Source organism: Telmatherina bonti, assembly GCF_933228915.1.
Source record: "Telmatherina bonti genome assembly, chromosome: 15".
NCBI lineage: Eukaryota > Metazoa > Chordata > Actinopteri > Atheriniformes > Telmatherinidae > Telmatherina > Telmatherina bonti.
Window position 1 is genome coordinate 902494 of NC_136613.1, and position 20981 is coordinate 923474.

At 50.4% G+C, this 20981-nt stretch overlaps 1 protein-coding gene across 4 annotated transcripts in view; it reads left to right on the plus strand.

Annotated features, from left to right (window-relative positions):
* Positions 1 to 20981, plus strand: part of ttn.1 (titin, tandem duplicate 1) — a 215722-nt gene that overhangs the window by 101879 nt on the left and 92862 nt on the right. For 3 of the 4 annotated variants that reach the window (XM_079253959.1, XM_079253960.1, XM_079253962.1), the window contains 18 exons: positions 7546 to 7581; positions 11773 to 11823; positions 12552 to 12950; positions 13253 to 13531; positions 13676 to 13945; positions 14014 to 14153; positions 14236 to 14362; positions 15207 to 15470; positions 15586 to 15725; positions 15806 to 15932; positions 16657 to 16923; positions 17004 to 17270; positions 17400 to 17666; positions 17741 to 17880; positions 17960 to 18086; positions 18316 to 18458; positions 20469 to 20592; positions 20684 to 20950. In XM_079253959.1, the coding sequence (XP_079110085.1) occupies positions 7546 to 7581; positions 11773 to 11823; positions 12552 to 12950; positions 13253 to 13531; positions 13676 to 13945; positions 14014 to 14153; positions 14236 to 14362; positions 15207 to 15470; positions 15586 to 15725; positions 15806 to 15932; positions 16657 to 16923; positions 17004 to 17270; positions 17400 to 17666; positions 17741 to 17880; positions 17960 to 18086; positions 18316 to 18458; positions 20469 to 20592; positions 20684 to 20950 (3435 nt within the window). The remainder of the gene's footprint in view (positions 1 to 7545; positions 7582 to 11772; positions 11824 to 12551; positions 12951 to 13252; positions 13532 to 13675; positions 13946 to 14013; positions 14154 to 14235; positions 14363 to 15206; positions 15471 to 15585; positions 15726 to 15805; positions 15933 to 16656; positions 16924 to 17003; positions 17271 to 17399; positions 17667 to 17740; positions 17881 to 17959; positions 18087 to 18315; positions 18459 to 20468; positions 20593 to 20683; positions 20951 to 20981) is intronic. The other variant, XM_079253961.1, reaches the window with a different exon arrangement.

Below are 20981 nucleotides of genomic sequence, written 5' to 3' on the forward strand. Positions count from 1 at the left end.
CTTCTAAGTTGTCTTAGAACCAAGGACACCTGAACCTACTGGAAGACCAGAAGCTCCACCAGTTACCTCCCAACCTAAGCCAGAGCCAAAGATTCCCGAAGCAATAAAGAAGACCCCTGAGTTTTCATACACCCCAAAAGCACAAGAAGAACGCAAGAAGGCTCCGGAAGAACCACAGAAGGTTCCAAAACCACCGAAGAAGGTTCTGGAAGAGCCAAATAAGGTTCCAGAACCACCAAAGAAGGTTCTGGAAGAGCCAAAGAAGGTTCTAGAAGAGCCACATAAGGTTCCAGAACCACAAAAGAAGGTTCTGGAAGAGCCAAAGAAGGTTCCAGAACCACCAAAGAAGGTTCTGGAAGAGCCAAATAAGGTTCCAGAACCACCAAAGAAGGTTCTGGAAGAGCCAAAGAAGGTTCCAGAACCACCAAAGAAGGTTCTGGAAGAGCCAAATAAGGTTCCAGAACCACCAAAGAAGGTTCTGGATGAGCCAAAGAAGGTTCAAGAACCACCAAAGAAGGTTCTGGAAGAGCCAAAGAAGGTTCCAGAACCACCAAAGAAGGTTCTGGAAGAGCCAAAGAAGATTCCAGAACCACCAAAGAAGGTTCTGGAAGAGCCAAAGAAGGTTCCAGAACCACCAAAGAAGGTTCTGGAAGAGCCAAAGAAGGTTCCAGAACCACCAAAGAAGGTTTTGGAAGAGCCAAAGAAGGTTCCAGAACCACCAAAGAAGGTTCTGGAAGAGCCAAAGAAGGTTCCAGAACCACCAAAGAAGGTTCTGGAAGAGCCAAATAAGGTTCCAGAACCACCAAAGAAGGTTCTGGATGAGCCAAAGAAGGTTCAAGAACCACCAAAGAAGGTCCTGGAAGAGCCAAAGAAGGTTCCAGAACCACCAAAGAAGGTTTTGGAAGAGCCAAAGAAGATTCCAGAACCACCAAAGAAGGTTCTGGAAGAGCCAAAGAAGGTTCCAGAACCACCAAAGAAGGTTCTGGAAGAGCCAAAGAAGGTTCCAGAATCACCAAAGAAGGTTTTGGAAGAGCCAAAGAAGGTTCCAGAACCACCAAAGAAGGTTCTGGAAGAGCCAAAGAAGGTTCCAGAACCACCAAAGAAGGTTCTGGAAGAGCCAAAGAAGGTTCCAGACCCACCAAAGAAGGTTCTGGAACAAACAAAGAAGGTACCAGAGGCCCCACAGAAGGTTCTGGAAGAGCTAATAAAAGAACCAGACCCAGCAAACAAGCTTCCAGAACCATCTCCTCAAAAAACCCAAAAACAAGGTAGATGTGTGTGTGGTCTCTTTAAGTCCTCTTCACTCTTTAGTTTCCTTTCAGGAATTCTTCATGCTCAGTTCTGTAGAGGTTCTGTTTTGTCGTGTGTTGACTAGTTTGTGTTGACTAGTTTGTGTTGACTAGTTTTTGTTGACTAGTTTGTGTTGACTAGTTTGTGTTGGTTTCAGATTATATTTTAAAGCTGTAAAACAGGGAGCAGATAAACCAGAGCTGAAGGTGGGAAGTACAGGATATGTAACGTGTTCCTCAGAGAAAGTTAGAACTTTTTGGAGAACAGAAAGATCCATGCCATCCTGGTCCTGGTGAGATTGTTCCTTCTGGAAAAGAAGTCCATCCAGGCGCCGAGCAGTTCCTACAATGAACAGATTAGAACTCAGTGAAATTTGTGTTTCTATGTGTTGATGTTTTCGCATGTGGCGAGTTCCGCTTGGCCACCGCTTCATCTTCAGGTCCGACAAAGACCACTCCACTGGACATGGCCGACGACATGAACCTAACCTCTCTGAGAACCACCAACTGAAAGTTAGGAGATCTCGGAAAGAAGGAGGCGTAGTCGGTTAGGAGATCTCGGACAGAAGGAGGCGTACTCGGTGAGGAGATCTTAGACAGAAGGAGGCGTACTCGGTTGGGAGATCTCGGACAGGAGGAGACGTACTCGGTGAGGAGATCTCGGACAGAAGGAGACGTACTCGGTGAGGAGATCTCGGACAGAAGGAGGCGTAGTCGGTTAGGAGATCTCAGACAGAGAGAGGCGTACTTGGTGAAGAGATCTCGGACAGAGAGAGGCGTACTCGGTGAGGAGATCTCGGACAAAGAGAGGCGTACTCGGTGAGGAGATCTCGGACAGAGGGAGGTGTACTCGGTGAGGAGATCTCAGACAGAGGGAGGCGTACTTGGTGAAGAGATCTCGGACAGAAGGAGGCGTACTCGGTTAGGAGATCTCAGACAGAAGGAGGCGTACTCGGTGAGGAGATCTCGGACAGACGGAGGCGTACTCGGTGAGGAGATCTCGGACAGAAGGAGGCGTACTTGGTGAGGAGATCTCGGACAGAAGGAGGCGTACTCGGTGAGGAGATCTCGGACAGAAGGAGGCGTACTCGGTGAGGAGATCTCAGACAGAGAGAGGCGTACTTGGTGAAGAGATCTCGGACAGAGAGAGGCGTACTCGGTGAGGAGATCTCGGACAAAGAGAGGCGTACTCGGTGAGGAGATCTCGGAAAGAAGGAGGCGTACTCGGTTAGGAGATCTCGGACAGAAGGAGGCGTACTCGGTGAGGAGATCTTAGACAGAAGGAGGCGTACTCGGTTGGGAGATCTCGGACAGAAGGAGACGTACTCGGTGAGGAGATCTCGGACAGAAGGAGACGTACTCGGTGAGGAGATCTCGGACAGAAGGAGGCGTAGTCGGTTAGGAGATCTCGGACAGAGAGAGGCGTACTCGGTGAGGAGATCTCGGACAAAGAGAGGCGTACTCGGTGAGGAGATCTCGGACAGAGGGAGGTGTACTCGGTGAGGAGATCTCAGACAGAGGGAGGCGTACTTGGTGAAGAGATCTCGGACAGAGGGAGGCGTACTCGGTGAGGAGATCTCAGACAGAAGGAGGCGTACTCGGTGAGGAGATCTCGGACAGAAGGAGGCGTACTCGGTTAGGAGATCTCGGACAGAAGGAGGCGTACTTGGTGAGGAGATCTCGGACAGAAGGAGGCGTACTCGGTGAGGAGATCTCGGACAGAAGGAGGCGTACTCGGTGAGGAGATCTCAGACAGAGAGAGGCGTACTTGGTGAAGAGATCTCGGACAGAGAGAGGCGTACTCGGTGAGGAGATCTCGGACAAAGAGAGGCGTACTCGGTGAGGAGATCTCGGACAGAAGGAGGCGTACTCGGTTAGGAGACCTCGGACAGAAGGAGGCGTACTCGGTTAGGAGATCTCGGACAGAAGGAGGCGTACTCGGTGAGGAGATCTCAGACAGAGGGAGGTGTACTCGGTGGGGAGATCTCGGACAGAAGGAGGCGTACTCGGTTAGGAGATCTCGGACAGAGGGAGGTGTACTCGGTGGGGAGATCTCGGACAGAAGGAGGCGTACTCGGTGAGGAGATCTCGGACAGAGGGAGGTGTACTCGGTGAGGAGATCTCGGACAGAGGGAGGCGTACTCGGTGAGGAGATCTCGGACAGAAGGAGGCGTACTCGGTTAGGAGACCTCGGACAGAAGGAGGCGTACTCGGTGAGGAGATCTCGGACAGAAGGAGGCGTACTCGGTTAGGAGACCTCGGACAGAAGGAGGCGTACTCGGTTAGGAGACCTCGGACAGAAGGAGGCGTACTCGGTGAGGAGATCTCGGACAGAGGGAGGCGTACTCGGTTGGGAGATCTCGGACAGAAGGAGACGTACTCGGTGAGGAGATCTCGGACAGAAGGAGACGTACTCGGTGAGGAGATCTCGGACAGAAGGAGGCGTAGTCGGTTAGGAGATCTCAGACAGAGAGAGGCGTACTTGGTGAAGAGATCTCGGACAGAGAGAGGCGTACTCGGTGAGGAGATCTCGGACAAAGAGAGGCGTACTCGGTGAGGAGATCTCGGACAGAGGGAGGTGTACTCGGTGAGGAGATCTCAGACAGAGGGAGGTGTACTCGGTGAGGAGATCTTAGACAGAAGGAGGCGTACTCGGTGAGGAGATCTCAGACAGAGGGAGGCGTACTTGGTGAAGAGATCTCGGACAAAGAGAGGCGTACTCGGTGAGGAGATCTCGGACAGAGGGAGGTGTACTCGGTGAGGAGATCTCAGACAGAGGGAGGCGTACTTGGTGAAGAGATCTCGGACAGAGGGAGGCGTACTCGGTGAGGAGATCTCAGACAGAAGGAGGCGTACTCGGTGAGGAGATCTCGGACAGAAGGAGGCGTACTCGGTTAGGAGATCTCGGACAGAAGGAGGCGTACTTGGTGAGGAGATCTCGGACAGAAGGAGGCGTACTCGGTGAGGAGATCTCGGACAGAAGGAGGCGTACTCGGTGAGGAGATCTCGGACAGAAGGAGGCGTACTCGGTGAGGAGATCTCAGACAGAGAGAGGCGTACTTGGTGAAGAGATCTCGGACAGAGAGAGGCGTACTCGGTTAGGAGACCTCGGACAGAAGGAGGCGTACTCGATTAGGAGACCTCGGACAGAAGGAGGCGTACTCGGTTAGGAGATCTCGGACAGAAGGAGGCGTACTCGGTGAGGAGATCTCAGACAGAGGGAGGCGTACTCGGTTAGGAGATCTCGGACAGAGGGAGGTGTACTCGGTGGGGAGATCTCGGACAGAAGGAGGCGTACTCGGTGAGGAGATCTCGGACAGAGGGAGGTGTACTCGGTTAGGAGATCTCGGACAGAAGGAGGCGTACTCGGTGAGGAGATCTCGGACAGAGGGAGGCGTACTCGGTGAGGAGATCTCGGACAGAAGGAGGCGTACTCGGTTAGGAGACCTCGGACAGAAGGAGGCGTACTCGGTGAGGAGATCTCGGACAGAAGGAGGCGTACTCGGTTAGGAGACCTCGGACAGAAGGAGGCGTACTCGGTTAGGAGACCTCGGACAGAAGGAGGCGTACTCGGTTAGGAGACCTCGGACAGAAGGAGGCGTACTCGGTTAGGAGATCTCGGACAGAGGGAGGTGTACTCGGTGGGGAGATCTCGGACAGAGGGAGGCGTACTCGGTGAGGAGACCTCGGACAGAAGGAGGCGTACTCGGTTAGGAGACCTCGGACAGAAGGAGGCGTACTCGGTTAGGAGATCTCGGACAGAGGGAGGTGTACTCGGTGGGGAGATCTCGGACAGAGGGAGGCGTACTCGGTTAGGAGACCTCGGACAGAAGGAGGTGTACTCGGTGGGGAGATCTCGGACAGAAGGAGGCGTACTCGGTTAGGAGACCTCGGACAGAAGGAGGCGTACTCGGTTAGGAGATCTCGGACAGAGGGAGGTGTACTTGGTGGGGAGATCTCGGACAGAGGGAGGTGTACTCGGTTAGGAGATCTCGGACAGAAGGAGGCGTACTCGGTTAGGAGATCTCGGACAGAAGGAGGCGTACTCGGTTAGGAGATCTCAGACAGAAGGAGGCGTACTCGGTTAGGAGATCTCGGACAGAAGGAGGCCTACTCGGTTAGGAGATCTCGGACAGAGGGAGGTGTACTCGGTTAGGAGATCTCGGACAGAGGGAGGTGTACTCGGTGGGGAGATCTCGGACAGAAGGAGGCGTACTCGGTGAGGAGATCTCGGACAGAGGGAGGTGTACTCGGTGGGGAGATCTCGGACAGAAGGAGGCGTACTCGGTTAGGAGATCTCGGACAGAGGGAGGTGTACTCGGTGGGGAGATCTCGGACAGAAGGAGGCGTACTCGGTTAGGAGACCTCGGACAGAAGGAGGCGTACTCGGTTAGGAGACCTCGGACAGAAGGAGGCGTACTCGGTTAGGAGATCTCGGACAGAGGGAGGTGTACTCGGTTAGGAGATCTCGGACAGAGGGAGGTGTACTCGGTGGGGAGATCTCGGACAGAGGGAGGTGTACTCGGTGGGGAGATCTCGGACAGAAGGAGGCGTACTCGGTTAGGAGATCTCGGACAGAAGGAGGCGTACTCGGTTAGGAGACCTCGGACAGAAGGAGGCGTACTCGGTTAGGAGATCTCGGACAGAGGGAGGTGTACTCGGTGAGGAGACCTCGGACAGAAGGAGGCGTACTCGGTGAGGAGATCTCGGACAGAGGGAGGTGTACTCGGTGAGGAGATCTCGGACAGAGGGAGGTGTACTCGGTGAGGAGATCTCGGACAGAAGGAGGCGTACTCGGTTAGGAGATCTCGGACAGAGGGAGGTGTACTCGGTTAGGAGACCTCGGACAGAAGGAGGCGTACTCGGTTAGGAGATCTCGGACAGAGGGAGGCGTACTCGGTTAGGAGACCTCGGACAGAAGGAGGCGTACTCGGTTAGGAGACCTCGGACAGAAGGAGGCGTACTCGGTTAGGAGATCTCGGACAGAGGGAGGTGTACTCGGTGGGGAGATCTCGGACAGAGGGAGGCGTACTCGGTGGGGAGATCTCGGACAGAGGGAGGTGTACTCGGTGGGGAGATCTCGGACAGAGGGAGGCGTACTCGGTTAGGAGATCTCGGACAGAGGGAGGTGTACTCGGTGGGGAGATCTCGGACAGAGGGAGGCGTACTCGGTTAGGAGATCTCCCCATCTTGTTTATATCAGCTGTCGTCATGGTGATGATCGTGGCATGTCGTCGTTTACTTTTTTTCCTACAGAGGACAAGAAACCATCAATGCCAGCACCCAAGCCATCAGTTCCTGCTGCTCCTCCTGCAGCTCCTCCTGCTGCTCCTCCTGCAGCTCCTGCAGCGCCTGCTGCTCCTCCTGCAGCTCCTCCTACAGCTCCTGCAGCTCCTCCTACAGCTCCTGCAGCTCCTGCAGCTCCTGCTGCTCGTCCTGCAGCTCCTGCTGCTCCTGCAGCTCCTCCTGCAGCTCCTCCTGCAGCTCCTCCTGCAGGTAGCCTTCCAGTCTGTTAGTGAAACATGTGTGGTCGTTTTCCTGTCCTGATTGTGTCTGAACGTGTTGTCACCTCCGTACTTCGTCTTGTTGGGCTTCTCTCATGCTTGATCTTCTCTTGCTCTTCCAACCTTCTCATCCAGAGGAGAAGAAACCTGCACCAGCAGACAAAGTTGCCCCTCCTGCAGGTACTTTCTCTTCTTCCTCTTATGGTTCCCATCCTTATATGTCCGGTCTGGGGGGATCTGTTGACGTGTCTGTTGGTCAGTGCTCGTAGACCAGATCTTTGCCAGAAATTTAATCCCGTTGGCATTCTTGCAGCTCCAGCTGCAGCGGTGGAGAAGGAACAATCTGAACCTTTTGCGTTTTTGGAGAAAATTTCTCCAGCTGAAGGTAACGTCCCTTCTTTCAGCTTCATTTGTCTGTCTTCCATGTGAGTCTTGAGATCTTCACAGAAACGAGTCTTAGATCCGGTTTAAATCACTTGTTCTGATGTTTGCTTCACTTTATAATCCACATCTGTTCCACTAACTGCTGTATGAGACCAAATAACCTCATCGCTCACCCTGAAGTATCTTTGTTTGGTCATATTAACCTGGTAAAAAGATCCCTCTCACATTTTGTGCTGCATGTTCTGGAAACAGAAACCCTGTATGCCACATTTTTCTTGGTTGGTGTCTACATCCTGCAGCTCTGACTCTCTTGTGCATTTTTCTTTGATTTGTTCTTATTTGTATTGATCTTATTGAAACTCTTGCAGACAAGGAACCAGTTTCAGCTCCTGGACCAACTAAAGGTAAAGAGAATCTGTATATTCTTTTATAAACTGACCCTTAACGCTCTGAAACGCCTCTTGTTTGTGTGTTGGAGCGATGTGCGATTTCTGTGTTTTAAAAAAAAAAAGTCAAATCAGACTTTTTCTTTTATGTGTGTCTGTTTTAAAACGACGTGTTTACTCCTTTAGCAGTTCTTAAACAGAAGGGTCAGGTTCCAGTTCAGGAGGCCGGTACACCGGACCCACTGAAACTCAAGAGTAAGTTCAGCAAAATACCCCGAGAGAAAGAACCAGAACCAGAGGTTGTTAAGCTGAAGAAGGTTCCCATTAAACCTTCAGAGCCTGAAAAACGAGTCATAACTCACAAAGCAGAAGTGACGAGGCATCACAACCTAGAACTGGCAGTTCATGGACTTCGTGACCGAGAAGATCGAGTGTTACTGACGCTTGGAAGAACTGAAAGAGTCTTCACCGCTGAGGAAGAAGTAGTCCAGCTTGCCCATCACGCGGAAACCCAGAAACTCAAAGTTGTCCAAAAAACAGAGAAAGAAGAACAAGCGAAAGCTCTGAAAGTGCAGACAGAGGAAGCAGATGAAGTTCCTGCCATCAACAAGAAGAAAATAACACGACTGGAAAAACCACAAGAGCAACAAGAATCTGCTGAACGGAAACAGGTCACAAAGACAGGGAAGCCAGACCAAGAGCTACTAAAGATCCAACTGAAACCGGTGCCAGCACAAGCCAAAGAACTTGAGAAAGATGCTAGGAGTATAAAATCAGAAGTGATCAAGCATGATGATCCAGATCTGACAGTCCAGAAGCTTCATGACAGAGAAGATCCAGACATCCTAACACCTGGTAGGACTGAAAGACTTTTCATAGCAGCTGGAGAGGCATCCGAACTCAGCCAGGTGAAGAAACCTGAAAAGCAAGAGGCAGAAGAAGAAAAGTCCAAATGGACACTAGCCCCGAAGGCTCAGGCAGATCAAGAAGCCGAGTCAGATGTGAGCAAAAAGAAAATAAAGAAACTGCCAAAGCAAGAGGAAGAGAAAGAAACGGTAATGCTGAAACCTTTCCAAAAACCTACAAAACAAGAAGTGGAACCACCAAGAGCTGAGAAAAACGTTCAGGTGAAGACAGACACTGAACGTCCTTCCAGACCGGAAGAGAGGCTGCACCCAGATCAACCCAAGGTCCCATCCAACAGCTCAGATCCTGGCAAAGCCCAACCAGAGATACCACGAAAGAAGAAGGATGAACAGGTTCCTGCAGATAAAGAACCAAAAAGACCTGACAAGCTAAAAGGAAAACCCAATCTCATTCCCAGTCTGGAAAATATGGAAGAGCATGTTGCGTTGAAACCTCTCACCAAACCAGAAACTACCAAAGACATGAAGGAGAAACCTCTTTGTGAAGTCCAAAAAGCAAAAGACACAGAAGCACAGAAGCCTCAGGAGACAGCTCTTCCAACACCGAGCCCCAGTCCACCAGGATCCAGAGGTAGGATTTCACCCAAAGACCCTCAGGTGAAGGAGAAAGAGACCCCTCCTGCCAGGACTGGAAAGGAGAAGACAGAAGCGGAGACACCTATCAAACCCACTGAGAAACTGAGGAGGGTTGAACTGAAAACAACTCCATCCTCCAAGGTGGAGAAGCCAAAACAACCAGAGCAAATCCCCTCTGAGAAGAAGCCAGAGCCTGAAAAAGTCAAAGGAATTCCCAAAACTGTTTCCCTCAAAGCTTCTCCTGAAGGTGTAATGCTCCAAAATGTCCTCCGGAAGGCCTCAGAGGGGTCTGGGGAAGACCAGATCCCTCTGGTGAAGGAAATCTCTCCTGGAGCTGTGTACATGAAGAGGGTCACGACCCAGCCAGAGGAAGAGGTGTTCCAGGAGAAGGCTGGAGAAAACGAAGACCAGGAAGAGGAGGAGGCCTGGGGCTGGGAGCTGGTCCCTCCGGAAGATTGGGAATGTGAAGGACAGGATAAAGCCTTGGAGACTCCTGGCATGCCTGGTGCCAGACGAGGTGAGCCTGGCACCAGAGACCTGATGGTTCTGGAGCCTCTTCGGTCCATCTAAGAGGTCCATCTAATCCTCACCCGATCCATTTCTTCACCTGGAGGTCATGAGTCCATCCATCCATCTGGCCATCCATCCATCCGTCCGTCTGTCCATCCATCTGGTCATCCATCCATCCATCTGGTCATCCATCCATCCATCCGTCCGTCTGTCCATCCATCGGGTCATCCATCCATCTGGTCATCCATCCATCCATCTGGTCATCCATCCATCCATCCGTCCGTCTGTCCATCCATCGGGTCATCCATCCATCTGGTCATCCATCCATCCATCCATCCGTCCGTCTGTCCATCCATCGGGTCATCCATCCATCCATCTGGTCATCCATCCATCCATCCGTCCGTCTGTCCATCCATCGGGTCATCCATCCATCTGGTCATCCATCCATCCATCTGGTCATCCATCCATCCATCCGTCCGTCTGTCCATCCATCGGGTCATCCATCCATCCATCTGGTCATCCATCCATCCATTCATCCATCCATCTGGTCATCCATCCATCCATCCGTCCATCCATCCATCCATCTGGTCATCCATCCATCCATCCGTCCATCCATCTGGTCATCCATCCATCCATCCATCCATCCATCTGGTCATCCATCCATCCATCCGTCCATACATCCATCCATCTGGTCATCCATCCATCCATCCATCCATCCATCTGGTCATCCATCCATCCATCCGTCCATACATCCATCCATCTGGTCATCCATCCATCCATCCATCCATCCATCCATCCATCCATCCATCTGGTCATCCATCCATCCATCCGTCCATACATCCATCCATCTGGTCATCCATCCATCCATCCATCTGGTCATCCATCCATCCATCCATCTGGTCATCCATCCATCCATCTGGTCATCCATCCATCCATCCGTCCATCCATCCATCCATCTGGTCATCCATCCATCCATCCGTCCATACATCCATCCATCTGGTCATCCATCCATCCATCCATCTGGTCATCCATCCATCCATCTGGTCATCCATCCATCCATCCGTCCATCCATCCATCCATCTGGTCATCCATCCATCCATCCGTCCATCCATCCATCCATCCATTCATCCATCCATCTGGTCACCCATCCATCCATCCATCCGTCCGTCTGTCCATCCATCGGGTCATCCATCCATCCATCCGTCTGTCCATCCATCGGGTCATCCATCCATCCATCCGGTCATCCATCCATCCATCCATCTGGTCATCCATCCATCCATCTGGTCATCCATCCATCCATCCGTCCATCCATCCATCCATCTGGTCATCCATCCATCCATCCGTCCATCCATCCATCCATCTGGTCATCCATTCATCCATCCATCCATCTGGCTCTCCATCCATTCATCCATCCATCCATCCATCTGGTCATCCATCCATCCATCCATCCGTCCGTCTGTCCATCCATCGGGTCATCCATCCATCCATCCATCCATCCATCCGTCTGTCCATCCATCGGGTCATCCATCCATCCATCCATCTGGTCATCCATCCATCCATCCATCCATCTGGTCATCCATCCATCCATCCGTCCATCCATCCATCCATCTGGTCATCCATCCATCCATCCGTCCATCCATCCATCCATCTGGTCATCCATCCATCCATCCGTCCATCCATCCATCCATCTGGTCATCCATTCATCCATCCATCCATCTGGTCACCCATCCATCCATCCATCCATCTGGTCACCCATCCATCCATCCATCCATCCTTCCGTCCGTCCGTCTGTCCATCCATCCGTCCATCCATCCATCCATCTGTCCATCCATCCTTCCGTCCGTCCGTCTGTCCATCCATCCATCTGTCCATCCATCCATCCATCCGTCCGTCCATCCATTCATTCATCCATCCATCTGTCCATCCATCCATCCATCCATCCATCTGGTCATCCATCCATCTATCTATCCATTCATCATCCACCCTTCTGTCTATCGTCTGTTCATTCATCTGTCCATCCGTCCGTCTGTCCATTCTTATATTTAATCTTGTTTCTGTGGAATGTTGGTGACATAGATGGGAGTTTAACACGTAGACGGCATTTTAACCAGTTTTCTGTTCAGATCTTTCTGGAATATTTCTGCCCAGGGGAAGTATTCAGAGATGTTTAAAACTCTTTCTGATGTTTCTTGTCCAGATGGAAAACCAACAGAAGAACCAGCGAGAAGCAGAGGCAGAGGATTTGGGGGTGAGAAAACATCTCTGGTCTTAACGCCAGAGGTCTGTTGTCTGAAAGTGAACGGCCTGATATCTTAGTGTTATTGATGGGCTGAGCATCAATGCCTCGAGTTGGGTGCCATCCAGTTGGCTACGTAGCTCCTTCTTTATTAAACGTGATATTTTCATGGATGGTCACCTGTTCTTAGGCATGATGTGAAAACTTTGATTGGAGAGGAAGTAAAATATTAGTCCAGATTAGGACTGGGATGGACCGCTACATCTGTATCTGTGTCAGATTCATAAAACCAGAAGCAGGCCTCTTCCTTCCGCTCTTTATGGAAGCTGTTTGTCTTCCTGGCTTCTGGGTTTTCTTCATTACGTTTTCTTATTGCTGTTTGTAAGTTCTGGAACCTTTTAGAGAATTCTGTTTCTGACTGGATGATTCTTAGCGTCATTTCCTCCCGTTGGCCCAGCCCGTCCTAGTTTTAAAGGAAAGATGTCAGTTTTCCTTCCAGGATCAAGAAGTAGAGGCCATCTGGTCAACCTTAAAGGCTGAAACCCGGCTGAAGGGCCAGATGGCCAATACTTCCTGATCCGTTGAGTGGAAGTTGCACTTTATCTTTCCTTCTCTTTGTAAAACTGCGGGCAGGGTCAACCTCCTCCAGATTTCACATCTGAACCAGTTTAAGCCCATACTTCTCTCACCCTCATATCTGAAACTAACTGGATGAGTATTATCTCCTTCTCATGTTTCAGCGAGACAAACTCCATCTCCGGGTGATGGTGGGAAGGGCCGCGGGCTGAGGCCCGGTAAGGGCGCACCTCCACCCGAGGAGCCAGAGTTTGGAGGATTCAAGCTGAAAGCTGTCCCTCTGAAGTTCATCAAGAAGCTTCAGGACATCGTTCTGAAGGAGGCCGAGTCCATCGGCTCGTCCGCTGTGTTCGAGTGCGAGGTGTCGCCCTCTACCGCCATCACCTCCTGGATGAAAGATGGAGGGAGTATTCGTGAGAGTCCCAAACACAAGTTCACCTCTGATGGCAAAGACCGCAAGCTGAACATCATCGACGTCCAGCTGTCGGACACCGGTGAATACACCTGCATCGCCAAGAACGCCGGCAAGGAGATCACGTGCACCGCCAAGCTCATCGTGGAAGGTAAACCAAAGAGGTTTTCATGGAGGTATGACTTGTTTTAGGAGCCACACAGTCCTTGAAATCAAGTTTGCTCCTGCAGGTGGTATGCAGCCTTCATGCCATTTCTTTTTCTTGTTACATTTATGTTCTTGTATACGTATGATGAGGATGAGGATGTATTTGTAGTTAATGTCTGTCTGTATTGCATGTAACTTGTCTGTATTATCTTCTAGTTGTGTTCAACTCGTGTGTGAAATGTGCTGTATAGATCCACCTTCACTGTGCTGAAAACCCGGTGGTTAAGTGCCATACTGTCCCTGCAGAGCTGCCTGTAAAGTGGGTGAAGGACCTAGAACCGGAAACTTCTTGTATGAAGGGTCAGCCCATGTATCTGACCTGTGAGCTAAACAAAGAGAGGGACGTGGTCTGGAAGAAGGACGGCCAGGTCCTAAAGAAAAAGGCTGGAAAAGTAGCTATCAACGTCATCGGTATGCAGCACGCTGTCACCATCCAGAACTCCACCGAGGACGACGCCGGCACCTACACCTGTGAGGTGGACGGCCAGGAGGACGTGAAGACCACCACTGTGGTGAAAGTGATCGGTAAGCAGAACTTCCTGAGGTTCTTTCTGAAGTTCTTCAGGTGCAGGCTGATGGGGTGAAATGTCAGATCGGATGAGCTGATTGGCCCGTGCAGAGGCGTTTAGGGGGGATTCTTTCTCAGATAACTTGATTCTTCCTCCTCAGAAATCATCAAAGACTGGCTGGTGAAGCCTCTGAGAGACCAGCATGTGAAACCAAAGACAAAGGCTGTGTTTAAATGCGAATTGTTCAAAGACACTCCCAACTGGAAGTGGTTCAAAGGAGACAATGAGCTCAATCCGTCTGACAAAATCGAGATTGCCAAAGATGGGAAGGACATGTCACTCACCATCAATAACTGTCAGCCTGATGACGTGTCGGACTACACCATTGCGGTGGAGGATCGCAGATACACCGCCAGGCTCACGCTGGGAGGTTGGTCCATCCACACTCAGACAATCGTGGGCATGTCGGCGGTTTTTAACCTGTGACCTGTGTTCCAGAGCGCGAGGCTGAGATCCTGAAGCCGCTCTCCAGTGTGGAAGTTGTGGAAAAAGAGGAAGCCAACTTTGACACAGAGATATCTGAGGACGACGTACCGGGCGAGTGGAAGCTGAGAGGCCAGGTTCTGACCCGGTCTCCGGTAAGTTTCAGAGCAGACTCAGACCCGTTCACAGCCAGAAGTCAGAAAGGTTGCTGATGCCGGTTTGGACTTTTTCTTCTAGTCCTGCGACATCAAAGCTGCGGGTAGAAAACGCTTCCTAACTTTGAAAAACGTGCAGCTGGACCAGGCGGGTGAAGTGTCGTATCAGGCCCTGAATGCTGTCACCACCGCCATGCTGACCGTCAAAGGTATGAACCCGCCGGAAAAATCCTACCTGAGTGTGTGTGCACTAACAGCGGCTGCACCCGAGCGCCTGCAGAAAGACGACGGTAAGAATAGGAAGCTGTCTGTGAATGACCGCTGCATCATTCGCACCTCCCAGAAATCGAAATGGGCTTTGTCGACCCGCTGAAGGACGTTTCTGTGCCTGAAAAGAAACAGGCCAAGTTTGAGTGCACCATCACCAAGGATGTGCCAAAGGTCATGTGGTTCAGAGGGGCTGAGATTGTCACCCCGAGCCCTAAATATGAAATAATGGATGATGGAAAGAAACACATGCTGATCATAAACAGCTGTGACTTTGAGGATGAGGCTCAGTACACGGTTGAAGTGTTGGGTCAGAGATCTATGGCTCAGCTGACGGTGGAAGGTAAGTTGGCTGCACAACTGTCTGGCTTCACGTTGCACATGTTGGTCTGCTCTCCAACCCCTCTGTGTGCGCTGACATGATGTATTCCAGGCATGAGGCTCAAATTTGTCCAGTCACTTCAGGACCAAATGATCAAGGAAGGTAACACGGTACGGTTTGATATTGAGCTGAGTCATGAGAATGTACCGGTTGTTTGGTACCGAAACGAAGTCAAACTACACCTGAGCCGAAGCGTGCTCACGTATGTGGAAGGAAAGAAACATACACTAGAAATGAGGAGTCTGACTCTAGATGATACCTGCCAAATTAAGGCAGAGGCCAAAGGGATTTACTCCACAGCCAAACTGACCGTCATAGGTAATAAAATCAGGTGACAGCTTGTCTCAGGTCTGATAAGTCTGCCTGTTGACTCTTTCTAAACCTAAGTCCTGCTCCTGCTGCAGAAGGAGATGCCGTCTTCGTGGTGAAGCTGCAGGATTACACGGCCACCGAGAAAGACGAGGTGACCCTGGACTGCGAATTGAGCAAGGACGTCCCCGTCATCTGGTATCACAACCAGAAGGAAATTATTGCCTCCAAGACGGTGGTGATGAAGTCAGAGGGTACACGCAGGTCCCTGCTTCTGAGGAAAGTAGTGCAGAGCGATCAAGGCAACTACGTCTGCGATTGTGGAACAGACAAAACCTCGGCCAGCATCAGCATAGAAGGTACCAGCTGCTGGAGTGTTTATGTAGCTTCTTTACTGAAAGCAAACATTAAAACTATTTGGTTTCAGTCTTCTGTTGATGTTCAAGGTTTGATTCCCATTTTCAAACCCAACAGCTCGCGATGTGAAGGTTGTTCGGCCCATTTACGGTGTGGAGCTGTTCGACGGAGAGACGGCTCGGTTTGAGGTGGAGATCTCTGAGGACGATGTCCACGGCCAGTGGAAGCTGAACGGAGAAGTTCTCAGTCCTTCATCTGTGAGCATCGCCTCAGTGTTCTGATGCTTCTGATCGGTTCAGACATGACCCAAGCTAACCGGCATGTTGTCATGTGACAGGATGTCGACATCATTGAGGAGGGCGGGAAACACACGCTCATCCTGTACAACTGCAAGGTATCCATGACCGGAGAAGTGGGCTACACAGCTGCTAACGCCAAGTGCTCGGCCAACCTGAAGGTCAAAGGTGAGACAGCTGCACCAAAGAGAAAGAAATATCAGATGTAAACCTTAAACCTCCATCAGATCCAGCTGAAGTCCACCACCAGGGCCAGCAGCATGGAACTGTGATGGTCATGTGACCCTCCAGCGGGTCTACGGAGGTTTTCCAGCGTTTCTATCCGTCCAAGAGGTCTACAATCCTGATGTAGTGTTTATTCAGAGACTCTAGATGGTAAATCCACCATTATTTATCACATCTTCATCACCATCACTACCATGTTGCTAAGAGACCTGGACATGATGATGAAGACACTTCCTGTCAGACTTTCCACCAATCAGAGAGCTTAGACTGACGGTAACGTCCAATCAGGAGCAGCCAAAGATCAACAAGTGATGAGAAATTTGATTTGTTTCATGATCTGAACTAGTTGGAGCGTGTTGATGTTGAGCAAGGCCGGCGGTGGGAATGCAGAACTGTGAACGGGGGATCATGCGTGCACATTATGCTTCAGCTCATTCCTTGATATTATCGTTTATAATTGTTTTCTTAACAGAACTGTTAGTAGAGTCCCATTAGTCACGCCACATTTGGTTCCTTTACATTATTTAACATGTTTTATTTGTGGACAGCAGAAAACCTTCAGCCTGAGGATGAGGAGTAAAGTAAAAATGCTAGTCTGAGCCGATTTTAATCAGTTTGAAACATCCAGTCTGACTTCTGGATAACATCCGGATGTGATTTCCTGCAGAACTCCCTTTAAACTTCCTCATGCCGCTGAGTGACATCCAGGTGTACGAGAAGGACGAGGCCCGGTTCGAGGTGGAGGTGTCGCGACCTCTGAAGAGCTTCCGTTGGCTGAAAGGTTCCCAGGACCTGCAGAGCGACGACAAGTACGAGATGAAGCAGGAGGGAAACATGTACGTCCTGGTGATCCGATCGGCTGCCTACGACGACGAGGCTAAGTACATGTTTGAGGCCGAGGACAAGAGGACGTCCGGCAAGCTCATCATTCAAGGTGAAGCATGTCTGACTTGGGTTAAAGCTGAGAATCTTCAGACAGATGAGTTCCTCACACGCCGGTTGCTCGTCCTGCAGGTATCCGCCTGGAATTTGTCAAACCGATCAAAGACGTGACAGTGAAGGAACGCGAAACGGCAGAATTCAGCATGGAGCTGTCTCATGACAAGGTCTCTGTGGTGTGGTACAAAAACGACGTCCGGCTGCATCCCAGCAAGGTGGTGCACATGTCGGATCAGGGGAAGATCCACACTCTGGCCTTCAAGGAGGTCACCATCGATGATACGTCCATGATCAAAGTAGAGGCCATGGACAAGAGCATGACCGCCATGCTCACAGTCATCGGTCAGTATGTCCAAAGTAGAATCATTCATTATGTTATGACAGAACCTCTCCTGGAGGGTTTCGGCTGCAGAATGACACAGAGATTAATGCAGAAAGAGATGTGAAGGAATGCTCGTGGTGTCTCTGCAGAGGGCGACTTGTACTTCACCTCCAAGCTGCAGAACTACACGGCGGTGGAGAAGGACGAGGTGAAGCTGGTCTGTGAGCTGAGCAAGGCCGACGCCAACGTCCAGTGGTTCAAGGACGGGAAGGAGATCACGCCGTCCAAGAATATCTCCATCATCTCTGATGGCAAGAAGCGCATCCTGTTGGTCAGGAAGGCGGAGAAGGCCAACATTGGAGCGTACACCTGCGACTGCGGCTCCGACAAAACCACTGCCAACCTCAACATCGAGGGTAAGACTTTTCCGGAGGAGCCTCATGGTGACATTTCCACCGATCAAATGAGAATTCAGGTTTGTTTCCCTCAGAGCGCGACATCAAGGTGGTCCGTCCGCTCTACAGCGTGGAGGTCACAGAGACCGAGACGGCCAAGTTTGAGACGGAGATTTCAGAGGAGGACGTCCACGGAAACTGGAAGCTAAAGGGTGAAGCTCTGCACCAGTCTGCGGTGAGTTGCCGGAAAGGAAACCCAGTAGGTGGACTTTAGCAAAGACGCCACGCTGACCCAATGTCCTAATCTTCTCCAGGATGTTGAGATCAAAGAGGAGGGAACCAAACACTTCCTGATCCTGTACAATGTCCGCATGGACATGGCGGGACCGGTCGACTTCTCTGCCGCGAACGCCAAGTCCAACGCTCAGCTCCGAGTCAAAGGTCAGAGTCCTGCCGCTGTTCTGGAGTTCAGTTCATCATCAGGTTGATGTTTCTGAACCTCTCAGATCCTCTTTTCTGTCGGATCTTTGATCAGGATTGTAAAACCTGAAGTTCAGATCAGCCCTCAGCCAATCAGCTGGCGGGGTTATTTTGGTCTCTCTCTGATTGGCGAGCAGCCGCAGGACCTGTGACATGCCATGGTTCAACATGAGGTCTTCTTCTCCTCCAGCTCGCTCCATCACGCTGCTGCGTCCTCTGAAGGACGTGACGGTGACGGCCGGAGAGACAGCGACTTTAGAGTGTGAGCTGTCGTACGAAGGCATCGTGGTGGACTGGTTCCTGGGCGGGAACAAGATGGAGGCCAGCGACCGGGTGAGTGATGTCACATCTGACAGACGATGAAACTTTCTGTCTCAGTGTCCTTATTTTTCTTGGACCCTTTAACACTGGATGGGTCCTGATTGGGATTTGGAAACTGAAATTACTGCTATCCTGCTGTTACCGCGGTGTAACCATGGTGATACTGTGGAATAAAAATGTTTCTTCGCTGTTTTATTATAACTTACAGTCCAAACTATCCGTTTTCTGAGGTCCCTGGATGTCTTTAAATGTCCCCATGTGCCACTAAATGTCCCCCTAGATGTCCATTAACACCAAGAACATGAAGTTAAACTGGAGTGGAGATATTCTTGAATGTCTGAGTTTTAATGAAACAGGGATTAAAGGGTTAAAATTCTATGAAGTAAGAAACAGAAGAAAATGAAGCTGCGAGGTGAAGCAAAAGCTGCAAAGGGACTGAGTCCTGTGGTTGAAAATGATCCGAGACGTGAAGCAGCTGCAGTCATGTGACGCCTTCAGAAGAGTGGATCAACACGCTGAGGAAGACATCAGCTCTTCTTCTTCTTTGCTCTGAATAAGAGTCAAAAACACCAGATGCTGAAACTAGACGTCTTTCTCTGCTGGAATAAAACTTCCTTTATCCAGAGAGATCAGGTCAGCTGGCTGGGTTGACGTGTAGCTCCGCCAGGTGGCAGCAGAGAGCCACTCTGAACCGGTTAGCTTCACATGCTAACATGCTAACAGGATGATCTTGTAAGAAGCTTGAGTTTACATAAACTTTATTACCAGTGACAAACCGCCACCATGAGCCGATAAACAGCTGATAAAAAAATCTCAGTCTAATCAATATATTTATCCATTATCCATTCGTTCTGCCTGAACCCCCGAAAGCTGCCAAACCCGTTCAGACATTTATCATTTCCACAGTTTCTGGGATATTTTCAGTCATTTTATGATAAAAAAAACTTCCCTCGAAGCTCTGTTGGGGGGGTGATGCTTTTCTTTTTCTGGAACCAAAAAATGAGAGCACATCGCTCCGGTTTTATCTTCACCTCATGGGCTCCCGGTTCGTTTTAGATTAGATTTTAAAATCCTTCTTTATGTTTTAGATATGTTTTAGATCTTTCTTTATGTCTGATCTGCTTCGGCCCGTTCTCTCAGGTCAGCAGCTCTACTGTTGTTAACCGTCATAAAGACAGAGAAGAAGAAGTGACAACGCTTTTTCAGTCGTTGCTCCTGAACTGATGAATGAGCTGCGTTTGTCCATCAGACCGCTTCGTTTCCCGCTTTTAAATCGCCTCTTAAAACCCATCTTTCAGTTTGAGAGGCTGCTTATTTCTGCTCTTATTGTTTAATATTCATTCATTTTCCAAACCGCTGAGTTCAATTCAGGGTGGCGGGGGAGCTGGAGCCTATCCCAGCTGAAGGCAGGGTACACCCCGGACAGCTCGCCAGTCCATCGCTGTATTGGTTAATATGTGTTTTCTAACTCACTTATTCTGTGTAATGGAAATTGTCCTGCGTTTTAATTATTTCATGTGGGTATGTGAGCGCGTGCAGCACTTTGGCTGCTTCTCCACAGAGGGGAAGCTCAATCTGGATTCCTTTTAAAGGGCGTTATAAATAAAAATGAGTTGAGTTCCAAGCTGCAACCCCTCTCCAGCATGCCCAAACCAAATGGCTGACTTCTCTGTTCTGCGTGTCTCTCAGCTCTGCAGGTACCTGTTAACCAGCTGTCCATGTCATTCAGGTGTGTTAGAGAAGTGATTAACCTAAAAGTTGCAGGACAGTGGATCTTAAGGACAGACTTCCTGGTTTAGAGACTGGGATGCACCATGGCATGATGCTAGAATTTTCTCATGACTGAGATTAGAATAGTTTAAATCAAATATGTTGTTGTGCTTCTTGTTGCTGTATAAATAAAGCTGGATTGGATTTGTTGTGAGAAGACAGAAAGACTCATGAAGATGTAGTGATGCTCAGAGTGGAGGAAGGTGAAAGTAGGTGGAAAAAAGTCCAGAACTTGATGGTTTTGTGCTGCAGGTGAAGACTCGGGTGACGGGAAAAGTCCACACTCTGATGATCCGAGACGTGAAGCTGTCCGAGGCCGGCGAGGTCAAACTGACTGCTAAAGACTTCCTGACTGTGGCTCAGCTTGTCGTCAGAGGTGCGACGCTTGAACACACAGAGGGCAGTGAAGGCATCGCGCATGCCCAGCACACAGCTGCGTTTGGTTCTGACCTGCTTCTTGTTTGCAGAGCCGCCGGTGGAGTTCACAAAGCCTCTGGAGGACCAGACAGTGGAGGAGGAAGCCACCGCCACCCTGGAGTGTGAAGTTTCCAGAGAGAATGCAGAGGTGCGATGGTTCAGAGAGGGTCAGGAGATCAGAAAGACCAAGAAGTACGACATGATCGCTGAAGGACGCAAGAGAAAACTCGTCATCCACGACTGCTCTCCAGATGACGCCAAGATGTACACGTGTGATGCCAAAGAGTTTAAGACTTCCTGTTTCCTGGAGGTCACACGTAAGGAAGACCGTCCGGTTCTGTGTCATCC